Source organism: Anarhichas minor, unplaced genomic scaffold, assembly GCF_050575085.1.
Source record: "Anarhichas minor isolate MPS153535 unplaced genomic scaffold, ASM5057508v1 ptg000142l, whole genome shotgun sequence".
NCBI lineage: Eukaryota > Metazoa > Chordata > Actinopteri > Perciformes > Anarhichadidae > Anarhichas > Anarhichas minor.
In genome coordinates, this window is record NW_027466588.1 from 133,864 (window position 1) to 146,786 (window position 12,923).

At 47.7% G+C, this 12,923-nt stretch overlaps 1 protein-coding gene across 2 annotated transcripts; it reads right to left on the reverse strand.

The window, feature by feature from the left end:
- Positions 1 to 4,920: 4,920 nt before the first annotated feature.
- On the reverse strand, positions 4,921 to 10,633 carry atg14 (autophagy related 14). Of its 2 annotated transcripts, none has more exons than XM_076085197.1 (11): positions 10,276 to 10,633; positions 9,579 to 9,641; positions 8,502 to 8,544; positions 8,240 to 8,321; positions 7,638 to 7,875; positions 7,225 to 7,454; positions 7,032 to 7,149; positions 6,837 to 6,927; positions 6,671 to 6,756; positions 6,397 to 6,581; positions 4,921 to 6,274 (listed from the first exon to the last, which is right to left on the reverse strand). In XM_076085197.1, exons 1-11 carry the CDS (start codon positions 10,452 to 10,454, stop codon positions 6,225 to 6,227), a joined length of 1,365 nt encoding a protein of 454 aa, XP_075941312.1. In that variant the 5' UTR covers positions 10,455 to 10,633; the 3' UTR covers positions 4,921 to 6,224. The 2 variants fall into 2 exon arrangements, with proteins under 2 accessions (XP_075941312.1, XP_075941311.1); XM_076085196.1 differs by having other exon boundaries at positions 6,407 to 6,581; positions 10,276 to 10,603.
- Positions 10,634 to 12,923: the final 2,290 nt, after the last annotated feature.

The following is a 12,923-nucleotide window of genomic DNA, read 5'->3' on the forward strand; positions in this document are numbered from 1 at the left end:
GTTTCATTGACCCGTACGTGTTTATCACGTGTTGTTGACAAACATACCCAAAAACACGAGATGTTTGAACTAAAATGTCCCCGATTGGCTGGCACTCGGTAAGAATATCAGGGTAAAGCCAATCAGGTGAGGGCGAGTCATGTGACCAATGTGTCATGTGACAACAAACTGACAAACTGACTGCAGTTTTCTACTTTTTCACAAAACTCAAAATCTGAAACTCAAAGGATCAAAAATGTTTCTGTTGTGTTTGTTTCTCAACATAAAGTTTTCAGCCAACGACCCGTCAGTTTGGAGAGGCCTGGAAATACTCACCAACTACAAGAGACCATCCCCCCCACTGAGGCCAATCACCAACTGGCTGACGACCTGAATGTGTTTTACTGCAGGTTTGATAAGCCTACTCTCACACCCCCCACCTGCCCCATCATCATCAAACAACCACCTACACCCCCTGCCTCCTCCTCATCTCTCGCAACCGACTCCCCACCGGCACTGAGGATCTGTGAGTCGACTCTTCCACAGACAGAAGATCAGGAAGGCACCAGGCCCAGACGGTGTGTCACCCTCGTGCCTGAAAGTCTGTGCTGACCAGCTGGCCCCTGCTGGACCCCCTGCAGTTTGCATACTGGATAAGGATAAGGATGTTTATTGTCATTGTACGAACATACAACGAAATTAAGTTGGCGACTCATCAGTACAGCAGCAACAGTTAAAAAGTGTATAAAAACATTAAGACAAGATGATTTAAAAAAAGACATTAAATAAATATATACAAGATAAAACAAGATAAAGCACAGGCATCAATGGCTTCAAAGTGAAAAATGTGCTTAGTTAAAGTGTCGTGTTATTGACTATGTTTGTTTCACCGCAGCACTGTCCGGTGTGAGCTGGGTGGGGTGGTGGGTGGCGGTGGGGGGGTGATGGAGGAAACCGCTCTGGGGAAGAAGCTGTTCCTCAGCCTGTTGGTCCGGGTTTTGATGGTCCTATATCTCCTTCCTGATGGTAGTGGAACAAACAGAGAGTGACCCGGGTGTGTGATGTCTGTACAGATGTTTCTGGCCTTCTTCTGGAGACGGCCAGCATACAGTGTCCAGGACAGGCAGGGTAACTCCCACAATCCTCTGTGCTGTTTTAACCACCCGGGCCAGGTCCCTCCTGTTCTCTGCTGTGCAGCTGGCATACCACACAGTAAAGCACTGACAGGATGCTTTCAATGACACTTCTGTAGAAGTTAACCAGAAGTGCAGGGGGCAGGCCAGCTTGTTTGAGCTTCCTCAGAAAGAAGAGCCTCTGCTGGGCTTTCTTCACCAGGTGTGATGTGTTCAGGGACCAAGTGAGGTCTTTAGTAATGTGGACCCCCAGGAATTTGATACTGTTTACCCTCTCCACCTCCTCCCCACTTATGTAGAGTGGAGAGGGTGTGGTCTTCCTGGATCTCCTGAAGTCCACTATGACTTCTTTGGTCTTGGTGGTGTTCAGGACCAGGTTGTTGTCCGAGCACCACTCAGCCAGATGTTGGACCTCCTGTCTGTAGTGTGTCTCGTCGTTGTTGGAGATGAGTCCCACCACAGTGGTGTTGTCAGCAAACTTCACTATTGTGTTGGAGGACTATGTGGCGGAGCAGTCCTGGGTGAAGAGGGCCGGGCTGAGTACACAGCCCTGCGGTGTACCAGTGTTCAGGATGGTGGTTGTTGATGTCAGGTTCCCTATCCTGACATTCTGTGGTCTGTTTGAGAGAAAGTCCAGAATCCATGAACAGAGTGATGTAGAAAGTCCAAGGTTTTTGAGTCTATGCACCAGTTTATGGGGGATGATGGTGTTGAAGGCAGAGCTGAAGTCAATGAAGAGCATCCTGACGTATGTGTTAGGGTGCTCCAGGCGAGACAGGGCCGTATGAAGTGTGATGGAGACCTGTTTGCTCGGTACGCAAACTGGTGGCTATCCAGGTCTGCTGGGAGGACGTCCTTGATGTGCGATAGTATCATCCTCTCGAAGCACTTTGTGATGACTGGGGTCAGGGCGACTGGGCGGTAGTTGTTGAGGCAGGTGACTGGGGTCTTTTTTGGGACAGGGACAATGGTGGTGGCTTTGAGGCAGGTGGGGACTACACCTTATTGCAGGGAGAGGTTGAAGATGTTAGTGAACACCTGTGCTAGCTGGTCGGCACAGGTCTTCAGTGTGCGGCCAGACACTTTGTCTGGTCCCGCTGCCTTGGTGATGTCGATCCTCCTCAGAGCGGACCTCACCTGGTGGTGCTGGAGGAAAAGTGTCTGCTCCTCCTTGGGCTGGGTCTTCTCAGCTGTTGCTCCACTGTGCTGTCTGTCAAAGTGGGCAAAGAAGCGGTTCAGGGTGTCGGGGAGTTCACTGTCCTGACTGATCTGTGTGGTGCTGCTCTTGTAGCCAGTCAGGGTTTTAATACCTCTCCACATGCTCCGGGGGTCGTTGTTCTCGAAGTGTCCCTCAATGCGCTGTTTGTATCTGCACTTGGCCTCTCTGATGCCCTTCTTCAGGTCCCTCCGGGCACTTTTATAGGCCGGTATGTCACCAGACCTGAAGGCAGCGTCTCTTGCTCCAAGCAGTAACCGCACGTTTCTGTCCAGCCAAGGTTTTTGATTTGGGAACACTTTGATGGTTTTGGTGGTTGTTACTGTCTCAGTGCAAAAGTGTAGGTAGGCCAGGACAGCCAAGGTGTACTCCTCCAGGTCAGCTCCCTGTGCAAACACTTCCCAGTCCGTGCTTTCAAAGCAGTCCTGCAGAAGTGAAGTGGTGTCGATGCTCCATACTTGCAAACAGGTCGGTGGATGATGCAGTCAACATGGGACTGCACTACATGCTGCAACACCTCGACTCCCCAGGGACATATGCAAGGGTTCTGTTTGTGGACTTCAGCTCTGCGTTCAACACCATCATCCCAGCAATACTCCAACCCAAACTCTCCCAGCTCACTGTGCAGCCTCCACCTGTCAGTGGATCACAAACTTCCTGACTGACAGGATGCAGCAAGTGAGGCTGGGAAAACCACATCCAGCACCCGGACTATCAGCACTGGCGTCCCCAGGGGTGTGTGCTCTCCCCACTGCTCTTCTCCCTCTACACCAACGACTGCACCTCAGAGGACCCGTCTGTTAAACTCCTGAAGTTCGCAGACGACACAGCGGTCATCGGCCTCATCAGGGACGGTGATGAGTCTGCGTACAGACGGGAGGTTGAACAGCTGGTCCTCTGGTGTGGTCAGAACAACCTGGAGCTGAACAAGCTCAAAACTGTGGAGATGACAGTGGACTTTAGGAGGAGCCCCCCAACACTGCCCCCCCTCACCATACTCAACAACACTGTGTCTGCTGTGGAGAACCTTCAAGTTTCTGAGATCCACAATCTCCCAGGACCTGAAGTGGGCCCACAACATCAACATCAACACCATCCGGAAAAAGGCCCAGCAGAGGTTGTACTTCTTGCGCCAGCTCAGGAAGTACAACCTGAGCTGCTGATCCTGTTTTACTCAGCCATCATCCAGTCTGTTCTCTGCTCCTCTATCACTATGTGGTTCGGATCGGCCAGCCAACAGGACAGAAACAGACTACAACGGATTGTCAGGTCTGCAGAGAGGATCATTGGTTCCAGCCTGCCCTCCATCCTGGACTTGTTCACCTCCAGAGTCAGAAAACGGGCTGGAAAGATCACTGCAGACCCTTCACACCCTGGACACAAGCTGTTCCAACTCCTCCCCTCTGGTAGGAGCTAGAGCTCTGTACACCAAAACCACCAGACACAGGAACAGCTTCTTTCCACTGGCCGTCACTCTCATGAACAATAAATAAGTAACATTGCACTACTACCTCTGTTTGCACTATTGTATCATATATATATACTTTCTGTTTGGGATATATTTATACTTACATTGTATATAGCTGTTAAATGTCCTTGTTTTTCTTATATTTCTCTTGTTTATTGTATATATTTCATGTGTGTGTATGTATGTACGATGAGAGTAATGTGTAACCGGAGTCAAATTCCATGTATGCGCACGCATACATGGCCAATAAAGCCGATTCTGATTCTGATAAAGTCAATAATATTTGAACCAACGTTCATGTTTGAGTGAGTTTCTCAATTTTTTTTTAAATCAGATGACATGTTTAAGAATCTGTAATATGTTTATTATTTACCCATAAAACTTGTATTGTTTTTCCAGGAAATTACTTCAAACTCCAAAACATCGTTAAGAAAACCGACGAACCGATGACGTCGTGAATAAAAACATGCATTTAGATTTGATGGGATCTTTAAACAAAAGTCAGAACTGTAGTTTGGGACGTGTTCCAGTGCAGAGACGAAGCCGTCGGCGTTCTCTGGTGTACAAACAGTGTCATGACGCCTCTGATCCGACCACAGAGACATTAAACCAGACTGTTAAACGTCCGTTTGAGGTGCTGGGATCAGTTTCTCTCCAGCACCGCATACCAAACATAGCCAACACACTAATCTGCAGCTCAAAGGATCTGTGCACTAAACTGTCCCGCGCACGGTCAGGGTGTGTTAAAGATAAATATAATTAGATGCAAATCTTTGTTTTGATGCTTAAGTAGTTAGTCTGCTATTTAACTGAATGTCCACTCACTTCATAGTTATTTAGATTTGTGTGTATTAATTCCTTTTATTTATAGTTTATAAAGTTTAACTTCTGCAGCTGCTGTGGTTTAATCTTTGTCTTTTCTTACTTCAACCTGTCTCAGTCCTGTTGAGCTTCTAGTGATCATTTGGAGACGATGCAGAAACACAAAACAGGAAAGAAAATACGGATGTTAAACACACGGACCGTCAAAATCTACAGGAGAAGTTAAGGAAGTTCTAAAACTTAATTTAATAAAACTGGTTTCTTTGAAAAGTATTTAAATGAAAAGTTTGATTTGAGAAGGGTCAGTGTCCAAAACCAGAAAACAGGATTTTATTTTAAATGTTTTTAACACAAACTTTAAAACACACTTTGTCCCTTTGAAGGAAGAAGAACCAACGAGTTATTGTCTCTACGCTTCACTTCCAAGAAACATTTAAACTCCACTGATGTGATTCAGGGTTAGGGTTAGCCTAACCCTAACCTGCTCCTCTAAGCTCTTCATACAGGACGTTTCCCGTTATACTACGGTAAACCTCCCGTAATATACCGGTAAACCTCCCGTAATAAAACGGGAAAACCTCCCGTAATAAAACTGGAAACCTCCCGTAGTATACCGGCAAACCTCCCGTAGTATACCGGCAAACCTCCCGTAGTATACCGGCAAACCTCCCGTAGTAAAACGGGAAACCTCCCGTAGTAAAACGGGAAACCTCCCGTAGTAAAACGGGAAACCTCCCGTAGTATACCGGCAAACCTCCCGTAGTAAAACGGGAAACCTCCCGTAATATACCGGCAAACCTCCCGTAATATAACACGAAACCTTTTACAGGACATCATCGTGGACTCATCCGATCGTTGTGATGCTCCAAAAAACCAGTCAGTCTGGTTTCTGATTGGCTGTCGGTCTGCAGGTTTGTAAACAACGATCCGTTATCAGTTCAGTTCAGTTCGTCTTCACACAAATAAAAAAATAAAAGCAAAAACGTTCCCTTTGTGGTGAGCAGACAGATCGGCTGACAGACAGACTGGCAGGTCGACAGGATATCAGCAGTTAACACCTAAATTTAAGTCCCCTATATTTATCATTGATTATCAGTTTATAGACATGTAATTAAGGGTTTATAACACACTGAAGTGTTTATTGTTACAAAAGGTGATCCTGATCAGAGGCCTTTAATATTGATTAAATATGAACCTGACAGACCAGCTACCTGATCCAAATACTGAAGGTCCTGATTCATTGATCAATTTAATTATTGATCCATTTAACTGGAGCTGTTTGTGTTTACATCTGGTTTGATTGGACCGGATCAAACCACCTGATGTCCTCTGATTAAAGTGTTGTAATAAACCAGTTGTTACATGTTAATAAACCAGTTATTACATGTTATTACTGTATTAAATAATTTTCAGTAGACGACTATCCTCATCCAGCTGCTGACCTCTGACCTGCCAGCCTGACCTCTGACCCCAGTCCAAAGTCTGAGACCTCCAGGAGTTCTGGTTCAGGTCCTGTGGTTCAGGTCCCGTGGTTCAGCGCTGGCCGGTGTAAGCTCTGAACCAGGAGGTGACGGAGGCAGCAGCAGACGAGATCATCCCTCCTGTGTTAGCAGAGGGCTGGGACACCTGCAATGCACTCTGGGAAAGATCCATGGACTGGAGGAGGAGGAAGAGGAGGAAGAAGAAGAGAAATGTTATGTAGCTTTAATCATAAATAATTATAAACCCAGTCTAACTCTACAGACTACAGACCTGAAACCCGGTCTAACTCTACAGACCTGTTCCTACCTGTGATGGGATGTCACAGAACCGAGGACTGGGCACCGTCTCCCAGTCTGTCCCCAGGTCCGTCTCCTCGTCAGTCACAGCCTCATCTCCGCTCTCCTCCGCCGGCCCGGCAGCCTCCGGCTCCACAAACTCCATCGACTCCTCCAAGTCGGCGCTCACCTCAAACGGACCCGTTCTGTACCAGAACCAGAACGGGGACAACAGAGACCAGTCAGTTTGTATAATCAGAGCTTCAGAATAAACTTGATCTAAGACCAAACAGACCTGCCCAGGTTGTTGTTGTCAGGGGAAATCAGGAACATGATGTTCCTTAGAGTGTGATGAGGGTGGAGCTTCTCACTGTCTACATGCTGAAAACACAGAAGAACCTGGTTCAACTTTTATTTCTCATTAAACATTTAGAGTCTCAGAGAGTCTCAGAGAGTCTGACCTGTGAGAAGCAGAGGTGCAGGATGTTGGTGTTGAGTTTGCTCAGGGCTCTGGTGAAGCGGTATCGGCTCAGATTCTCTCCACAGAACTCACTGAAGAACAAACAAATCAGACAGGTGAAAGAAGCTGACGCTCTGTTTTACCGATGCTGTGATGTGGGAGTGAAGGCAGCATCAGCAGGTGTGTCCTGTCTCACCTGTTGCAGAGTTTCTTGGGCAGGTTGACGTCCAGGATGTGAGAAAGGATGGTGACGAGCTGTGTGGCGTAGCAGAGAGCAGCGCTGATGGTGTGGGCCGGGTTGATGTGGTCCAACTCTGTAGAGATAGGGGGTCAAAGGTCAGAGGACAGACAGACAGGAGGTCAAAGCCCCCACCCCCGCCCCTCCTCACCTGGGCCCTGATTGGTGCTCTTCTCCTCCACCCAGCTGTAGTAGGCGGAGCAGTCTCCGTTGCTGGGCAGGGTGACGGGGGGTCCCGTGATGCTGATGCTGGTCTCTCCGTTCTGGTCGTCCCAGATCCAACGTCCCGACAGATAGGTGGTCCTCCGGGCCTCGGCCAGCTCGCTCACCGTGCTGGAGGTCAACGCGGGGTCGCACTCTGCCACCACGTCTGCGGGGTCTCTAGGCGACACACGAAGGGGCAGAGGACAGGTGTGTTCGGACATTTGATTGAAAAAACCCTGGCGGTCTCTGGACCGATTAGTGTTTCTGTCCAGATGTTCGCAGTGAGCCAGCCTCTGAACTTCTCTGGACTCTGCGGACCTCGGGTGCGTGCGCGCGGCCTCTGGACTTGGGTGGTCTCACCTGCTGCCCTGCTTCTCCTCCTGGGTGTGGAAGATGTGGGTGGTGAGCTCCAGGATGTGGTCTTGTCTCAGAGCCGCCAGCTGGCCCAGGCGTCCCTGCAGCTCGCGGCTGCGTCTCTCCAGCAGGTCCCCCAGCCGGCGGTTGTGACGCTCGATCTTGTCCCGTTTCTCCTGGTGACGTCCGGCCCGACGCTGCAGCCGCTGGCTCTCCTCTTGAGAGCGAAGGAGGAGCTCCTTATCTAGAGGACACCAGAGACCAGGAGCATGAAGGAGGAACCGTGACAATAACAATACTAATGATACAATAATGATAATAATAATAATAATAATAATAATAATGTGAGGAGTGTCAGATTGCAGACCAACAGAAACCATCAAGAACAAAATAATCATTTTTCTCGGGCCTCTTCTTAAAGTTTGTATTCAACATAATTCCTTTTTTATCTCAATGAAATATAACCACATATTCATATAAGACGCTAAAGGACAGTAAAACCTGATACACGGAATAAACAATATTTCCTGTGCTTCCTCTGTGATATGCAGATAACCATCTGTGAATGAGGTCAGTTTAAATCTGTACATTTCATGATCAAAACTCACCGCTCTTCACCTCCTCGTTGCCCCTGGTGATCGCCTCCTTCAGCTGCTCGATCTTCATCTTACACGACATGATCTTCCATTTCTGAGAGGAAGCAGCAGTCACGCCATCAGCATGATAATAATAATAATAATAATAATAATAATAATAATAATAATAATAATAATAATAATACTATATATATACACACACACACACACACTAATAAATCATCTTTTTATCAAAGACAACGGTCTGAGTCCGGTTCATGTGGATCACACACACCATCTCATCAGCCTGCTGCTTCCCATCCATGTACTGGAGGACTCTGTGAGGAGAGACAAGTACCGGAACATCGTTTTAATGCATCTGTTCTTTTCCAAACAGCTGTTTATATATATATATATATATATATATATATATATATATATTCTAGTTTTAAAAGGTGCAGATATTAAAATGACGTCATCCTGTCTCTAGTGGCTGATGATAATGTAACCAAGTGGAACTGATGGGGTGAAACTATTGGCTCCGCCGGACCGGTAATGGGGTGCACGGGCCCTGATTAGCTGAAAAGATGCACCTGCTGGCAAATCGCGTTCTTTGTCTTTCTCTCTGGCGTCACGAGCGGGTGTGCTGAGTCTGCTCTCTGTCTCCGCCGCCACGAGCGAGGGTGCCGAGTCCATCTATTTGCTCTCCCGCAACAAGCGGAGATGTAGCGTGAGGCCGCATGATAAGTTGCGTCGGTAGCGCAGTGTCTGGGAGGCATCCGTTACGGAGGGGACAGCGTGTGTTTGGGGGATGGCTGATTCAGGTATATATATTTATAGTGGAATGGTTTTTCTTTATGTATTTCGTGTGCTGGGGAAATTGGGTACAATCAAGAAATATGTAATGTTGTATTCGTGTTTTTTTAGAGCTTCCTGAGCAGTGCACCCAATGGTAGCTGGGGGGGAATCCAAGTGGGGGTGGCTGGGTTGCTGAACAGGTGGGTTGAAGTAGAATCTTTTGGGTTTGTTTTTTGTTTATTGGCAGTTGTTTGTGATTACTTATGTTTTCGTTTTCATTTCTTTTCTAGTTAGTGAGACGCTGCCTTGGTCTTTTGTTTTGTTTCTTTTGCTTTAAATTGTTTGTGATGCCGATCTTAGCGCATGGTCTGTGAACTCCTCCTGCCCGCTAAACCAGCTGTCACTGGTTACTCCACCTAGTTATATTTGTACCAATAAAAGATTTATATTTTCATAACACTGCTTCCTGTGTACGTGCCTTTACGATGTTTTGAACCGGGTCTTTGTGGTAACTGGGTGCTACAATAAAGTTTGACTGATACACATATTTTAGTCATCAGTGATGTGTGTTCACCTCTGTTGCAGCTGCTCCTTTTCTTCCTTCAGCTTCTTCAGTCGCTCCAACTTTTCAATGTATCTGCAGAAACAAAACCGTCACATTTAAATATATCAAAGTTCATGTGTTTCGTTGTTGTGGTCCCAGAGAAACTGACCTGAGACATGAGGACTGAGGACAAAGCTATTTTGGGTTTTTTGTGTAATTGTAGCAGCTAACGTTAGCATTAGCAGCCAACGTTAGCTGCTAATGCTAACTAGCCCAAACTGGTCATAAACTGTTTTAACGGAGGCTAACGTTAGCTGCTAATGCTACAAACTTCTGTACCAAACCATGAATTAACAACTTAACGTGGAATGTATATGTGAAAAGGAATAATATTAAATATAGTATAGTTGTCTTGATAGTTCTTCACTCTTTCATTCGGCATGTCTGTATTACACCTAGCAGCGACTATTTATCCTAAATAACGACCCTTAATCCTGCTTCACCTCGGTGGAGAGTGATGTGAAGAAACTACACCTTTAGGATTTGTTGTAATTAATGTTGCTTTGAATACTGATATCAATGCCGAAGTATAAAGAGAGTCAATATTCTTACACCAACAACATATAAAAGCTAAAATGTTGTGTGTGTGAACGCAAAGAAATCAAGGTTACTGTAAAATGTCCCAATGTGTCTATGGAGTTGTGCATTACCAGTGACTGAACTTTACCTTTCAGTGTTCCTCCCGTCGAAGGACACGAAGTCCCCGGCCTGGACGCACCGAGCACAGGTCAGCCTGCGGCGGGAGGTGCTGCACAGGGGGCACCGCTCCACCGCCACGTACAGACCCTCTGCGTCGTCCACCGACTCCACCATCATGTGATGGGGGAGAGAGGATGAGGCAGCCATGGACAGCTAGGAGCTAACTGAGCTAACGTGTTAGCGCTCGGTCTGATGTTTGTTAAACAGAGGAGACAACGAACCGCCAGACGTGTTTTTGTTTTCATGAGTCCGCCACTTCCGGTTTCCTCTGAAAAAAAAAAAACGTGACAAACGTAGTTTGTTTATGAAATGACGTATGACGTCATGTTGGCTTGTACTCCCCGTCGTATCCATGGAGATGGAACGTGTGACTTCGGGTACATCCCAAGTCTCTTAATTGCGTCCCCGTTTCCCTCACTTAGGTCCTTTCCTTGCGTCTTAGTCCCTCCCACCAGGGATGCATGGAGGAAACCATGCGAGGAGAGAGGCCGACTGTGAGCAGTCCACTCATCCTCTTGTGTTGTGGGGACAGGAGTGTGTGCTGGCGTCTGAAGTGAACGGGGGACCCGTCCGTGGCTGCAGCGTGCAGCAACGCTGTGGTCAGGCCCCTAGCTGCAGCTGCGTCCGAGCTCCGGCCTTGTCGTGGGAGGTCTCTCGTTGCGCTGACTCGGGGGGCTGAAATCTCCGATGTGTACGTGTGTGTGTGTGTGTGTGTGTGTGTGTGTCAGCCTGCTCCTGAAGTTGTGTCATGTCCCGCCGTGATAATTTCTTCAGTTTCGGGCGTCAATCTGCGGCCGAAATGTCTCTTAGCCCAGTTAGACGCTATTCCAAAGGGGGCTTGCCACTCAGGTGTCTCTAATTTGTACAGTTCACCTATTTCTTTTCGAATCACCTGTTCATAGTGGTCACGGAGAATGACAAGTGTCGTGTGTGCCCAGTTTTTGGCGTTGCCCTCAATCAGTTGTGGTGTCTGTGTGTTAGGTACTGCCGGTTTAATCATCATGATTAATTGTTTTGTCATTTTGTCGATTGACACTGGAGTTTTCTCAGTACTCGCATTCGAGAAGTGGTGGAATGCCTTGATTGTTCTGTGTAAGATGTGGCATTTGAGGGCAAAGTCTGGATCATCAGACCTTGGTTTATTATCATCTCGTTCTCTCACTTCAGGTCGATTACCGGTCTTGGTTTGTTGATGGTTCTCCCTCCTCCTATCTTCAGTATTGTTCTCTCGTCTGTGCGCCTGGGCACCTGTTGCGGCTCCGCACGTCGTCGGCTCTCCTCTCCATAATTGACGCGGCGAGTTCCGTCTTCCGTAGTCCTCCCGAAAACGGCTCGGAGAATCCCCTCTGCGAACCCTGTAACCTCCGCGTGGAGGGTCCGGTCTGTAGTCCGTGCTGGGCTCATTCCTGCGTTTCCGCGATGCGCTGTAGCTGTCCGGTCTGTGTCTGCTCACCGTGTCGGGCGCGCGTCTTTCGCGCCGGTGCAGCGATGGCTCTCGTCGGTTGGCTGGTAGGCTGGTTGCGTCGGGGAGAGACCCGGTCGTGGACGGGCAGGCCAGTCCTGGTCACGGAAGCGTAGGTTCTGCGTACGTGACGGGAGGGAGATGGGCGGCGGTGGGGAGAACTGGGAGCGTCTCGTTGCAGTTCAGGAGTGCGCGCTCTCCGTGCGCTAAGCTGCCGTCTTCGTGTTCTCTCATCAGCAGAATCCCCGCGGTGGTTCTGGGATCTGTGCCTACCTCTGTGCGTGGACGTAGGCCTGATGTACCGCTCCGGGCTGCAGTGTCTTCCATGGTGGCCCCTCCTGTTAGTCACCGTGGTCCATTCGTCTCCGTGCTGACGTCCGTGAAAGCTCATGCTAAGCTTGCGCCTCGTGTGTGTTTTGTGGGCCAAGAAACATTTTCAGAAGCACTTTTGACTTTTTTATTTTGGCTAAACAGTGAAAAATAAAATAAATGAAAAGAAATAAATGTACAGCAACGTTTCGATTATCTTAAATCTTCTTCAGGCTGATAAAAAAATATATAAAACTAACAAATTGTGAAGAGCGTGATGCCGCGAGTCAACTTACTCAAGGGACCGCTGAAAAGAGGAAGACCGGAAGCCAAGGTTGGCTTTACAACAGGTCAGAGGTCACACGTCACTTTACGTGAAGACGTCAAATTACACCTTACTTTACGGTCAGAAATTATTTACATCCTTATTCATTCTAGAGTAGATGGTAGTTATAAGGTAACATAACATGCAACCCAGAAACGTGTAACAAATGAATAAATAAATACACAAACCTTGGAATACAATTTTTTGTGTGTGTGGAACAGGTGGTTAGGTTTAGGTAAAAACGTGACCACCTGGTGGAGGTCACGGGGGGCACGGGCACAAGGGGAATATTTATCTAAAAAGATCTAAGGTTATTACCCAATGTTTTAAGAATGCGTTTGTGTTGCTGACTAATGTTAGGCTGCGTGTGTGCAAGGGGGCGCCATCGTGTCAGTGCTGCTAGATTTTTCTGAATGAGTTGGGTGATCTGAGGTGAGAGGGTGTTTAAGCGTGGTTCCCAGCAGGACGGTCCAGTGAACGGGACAGGCTCTCGCCCCGGTGCTCCCCAGAAGTGGTCTAA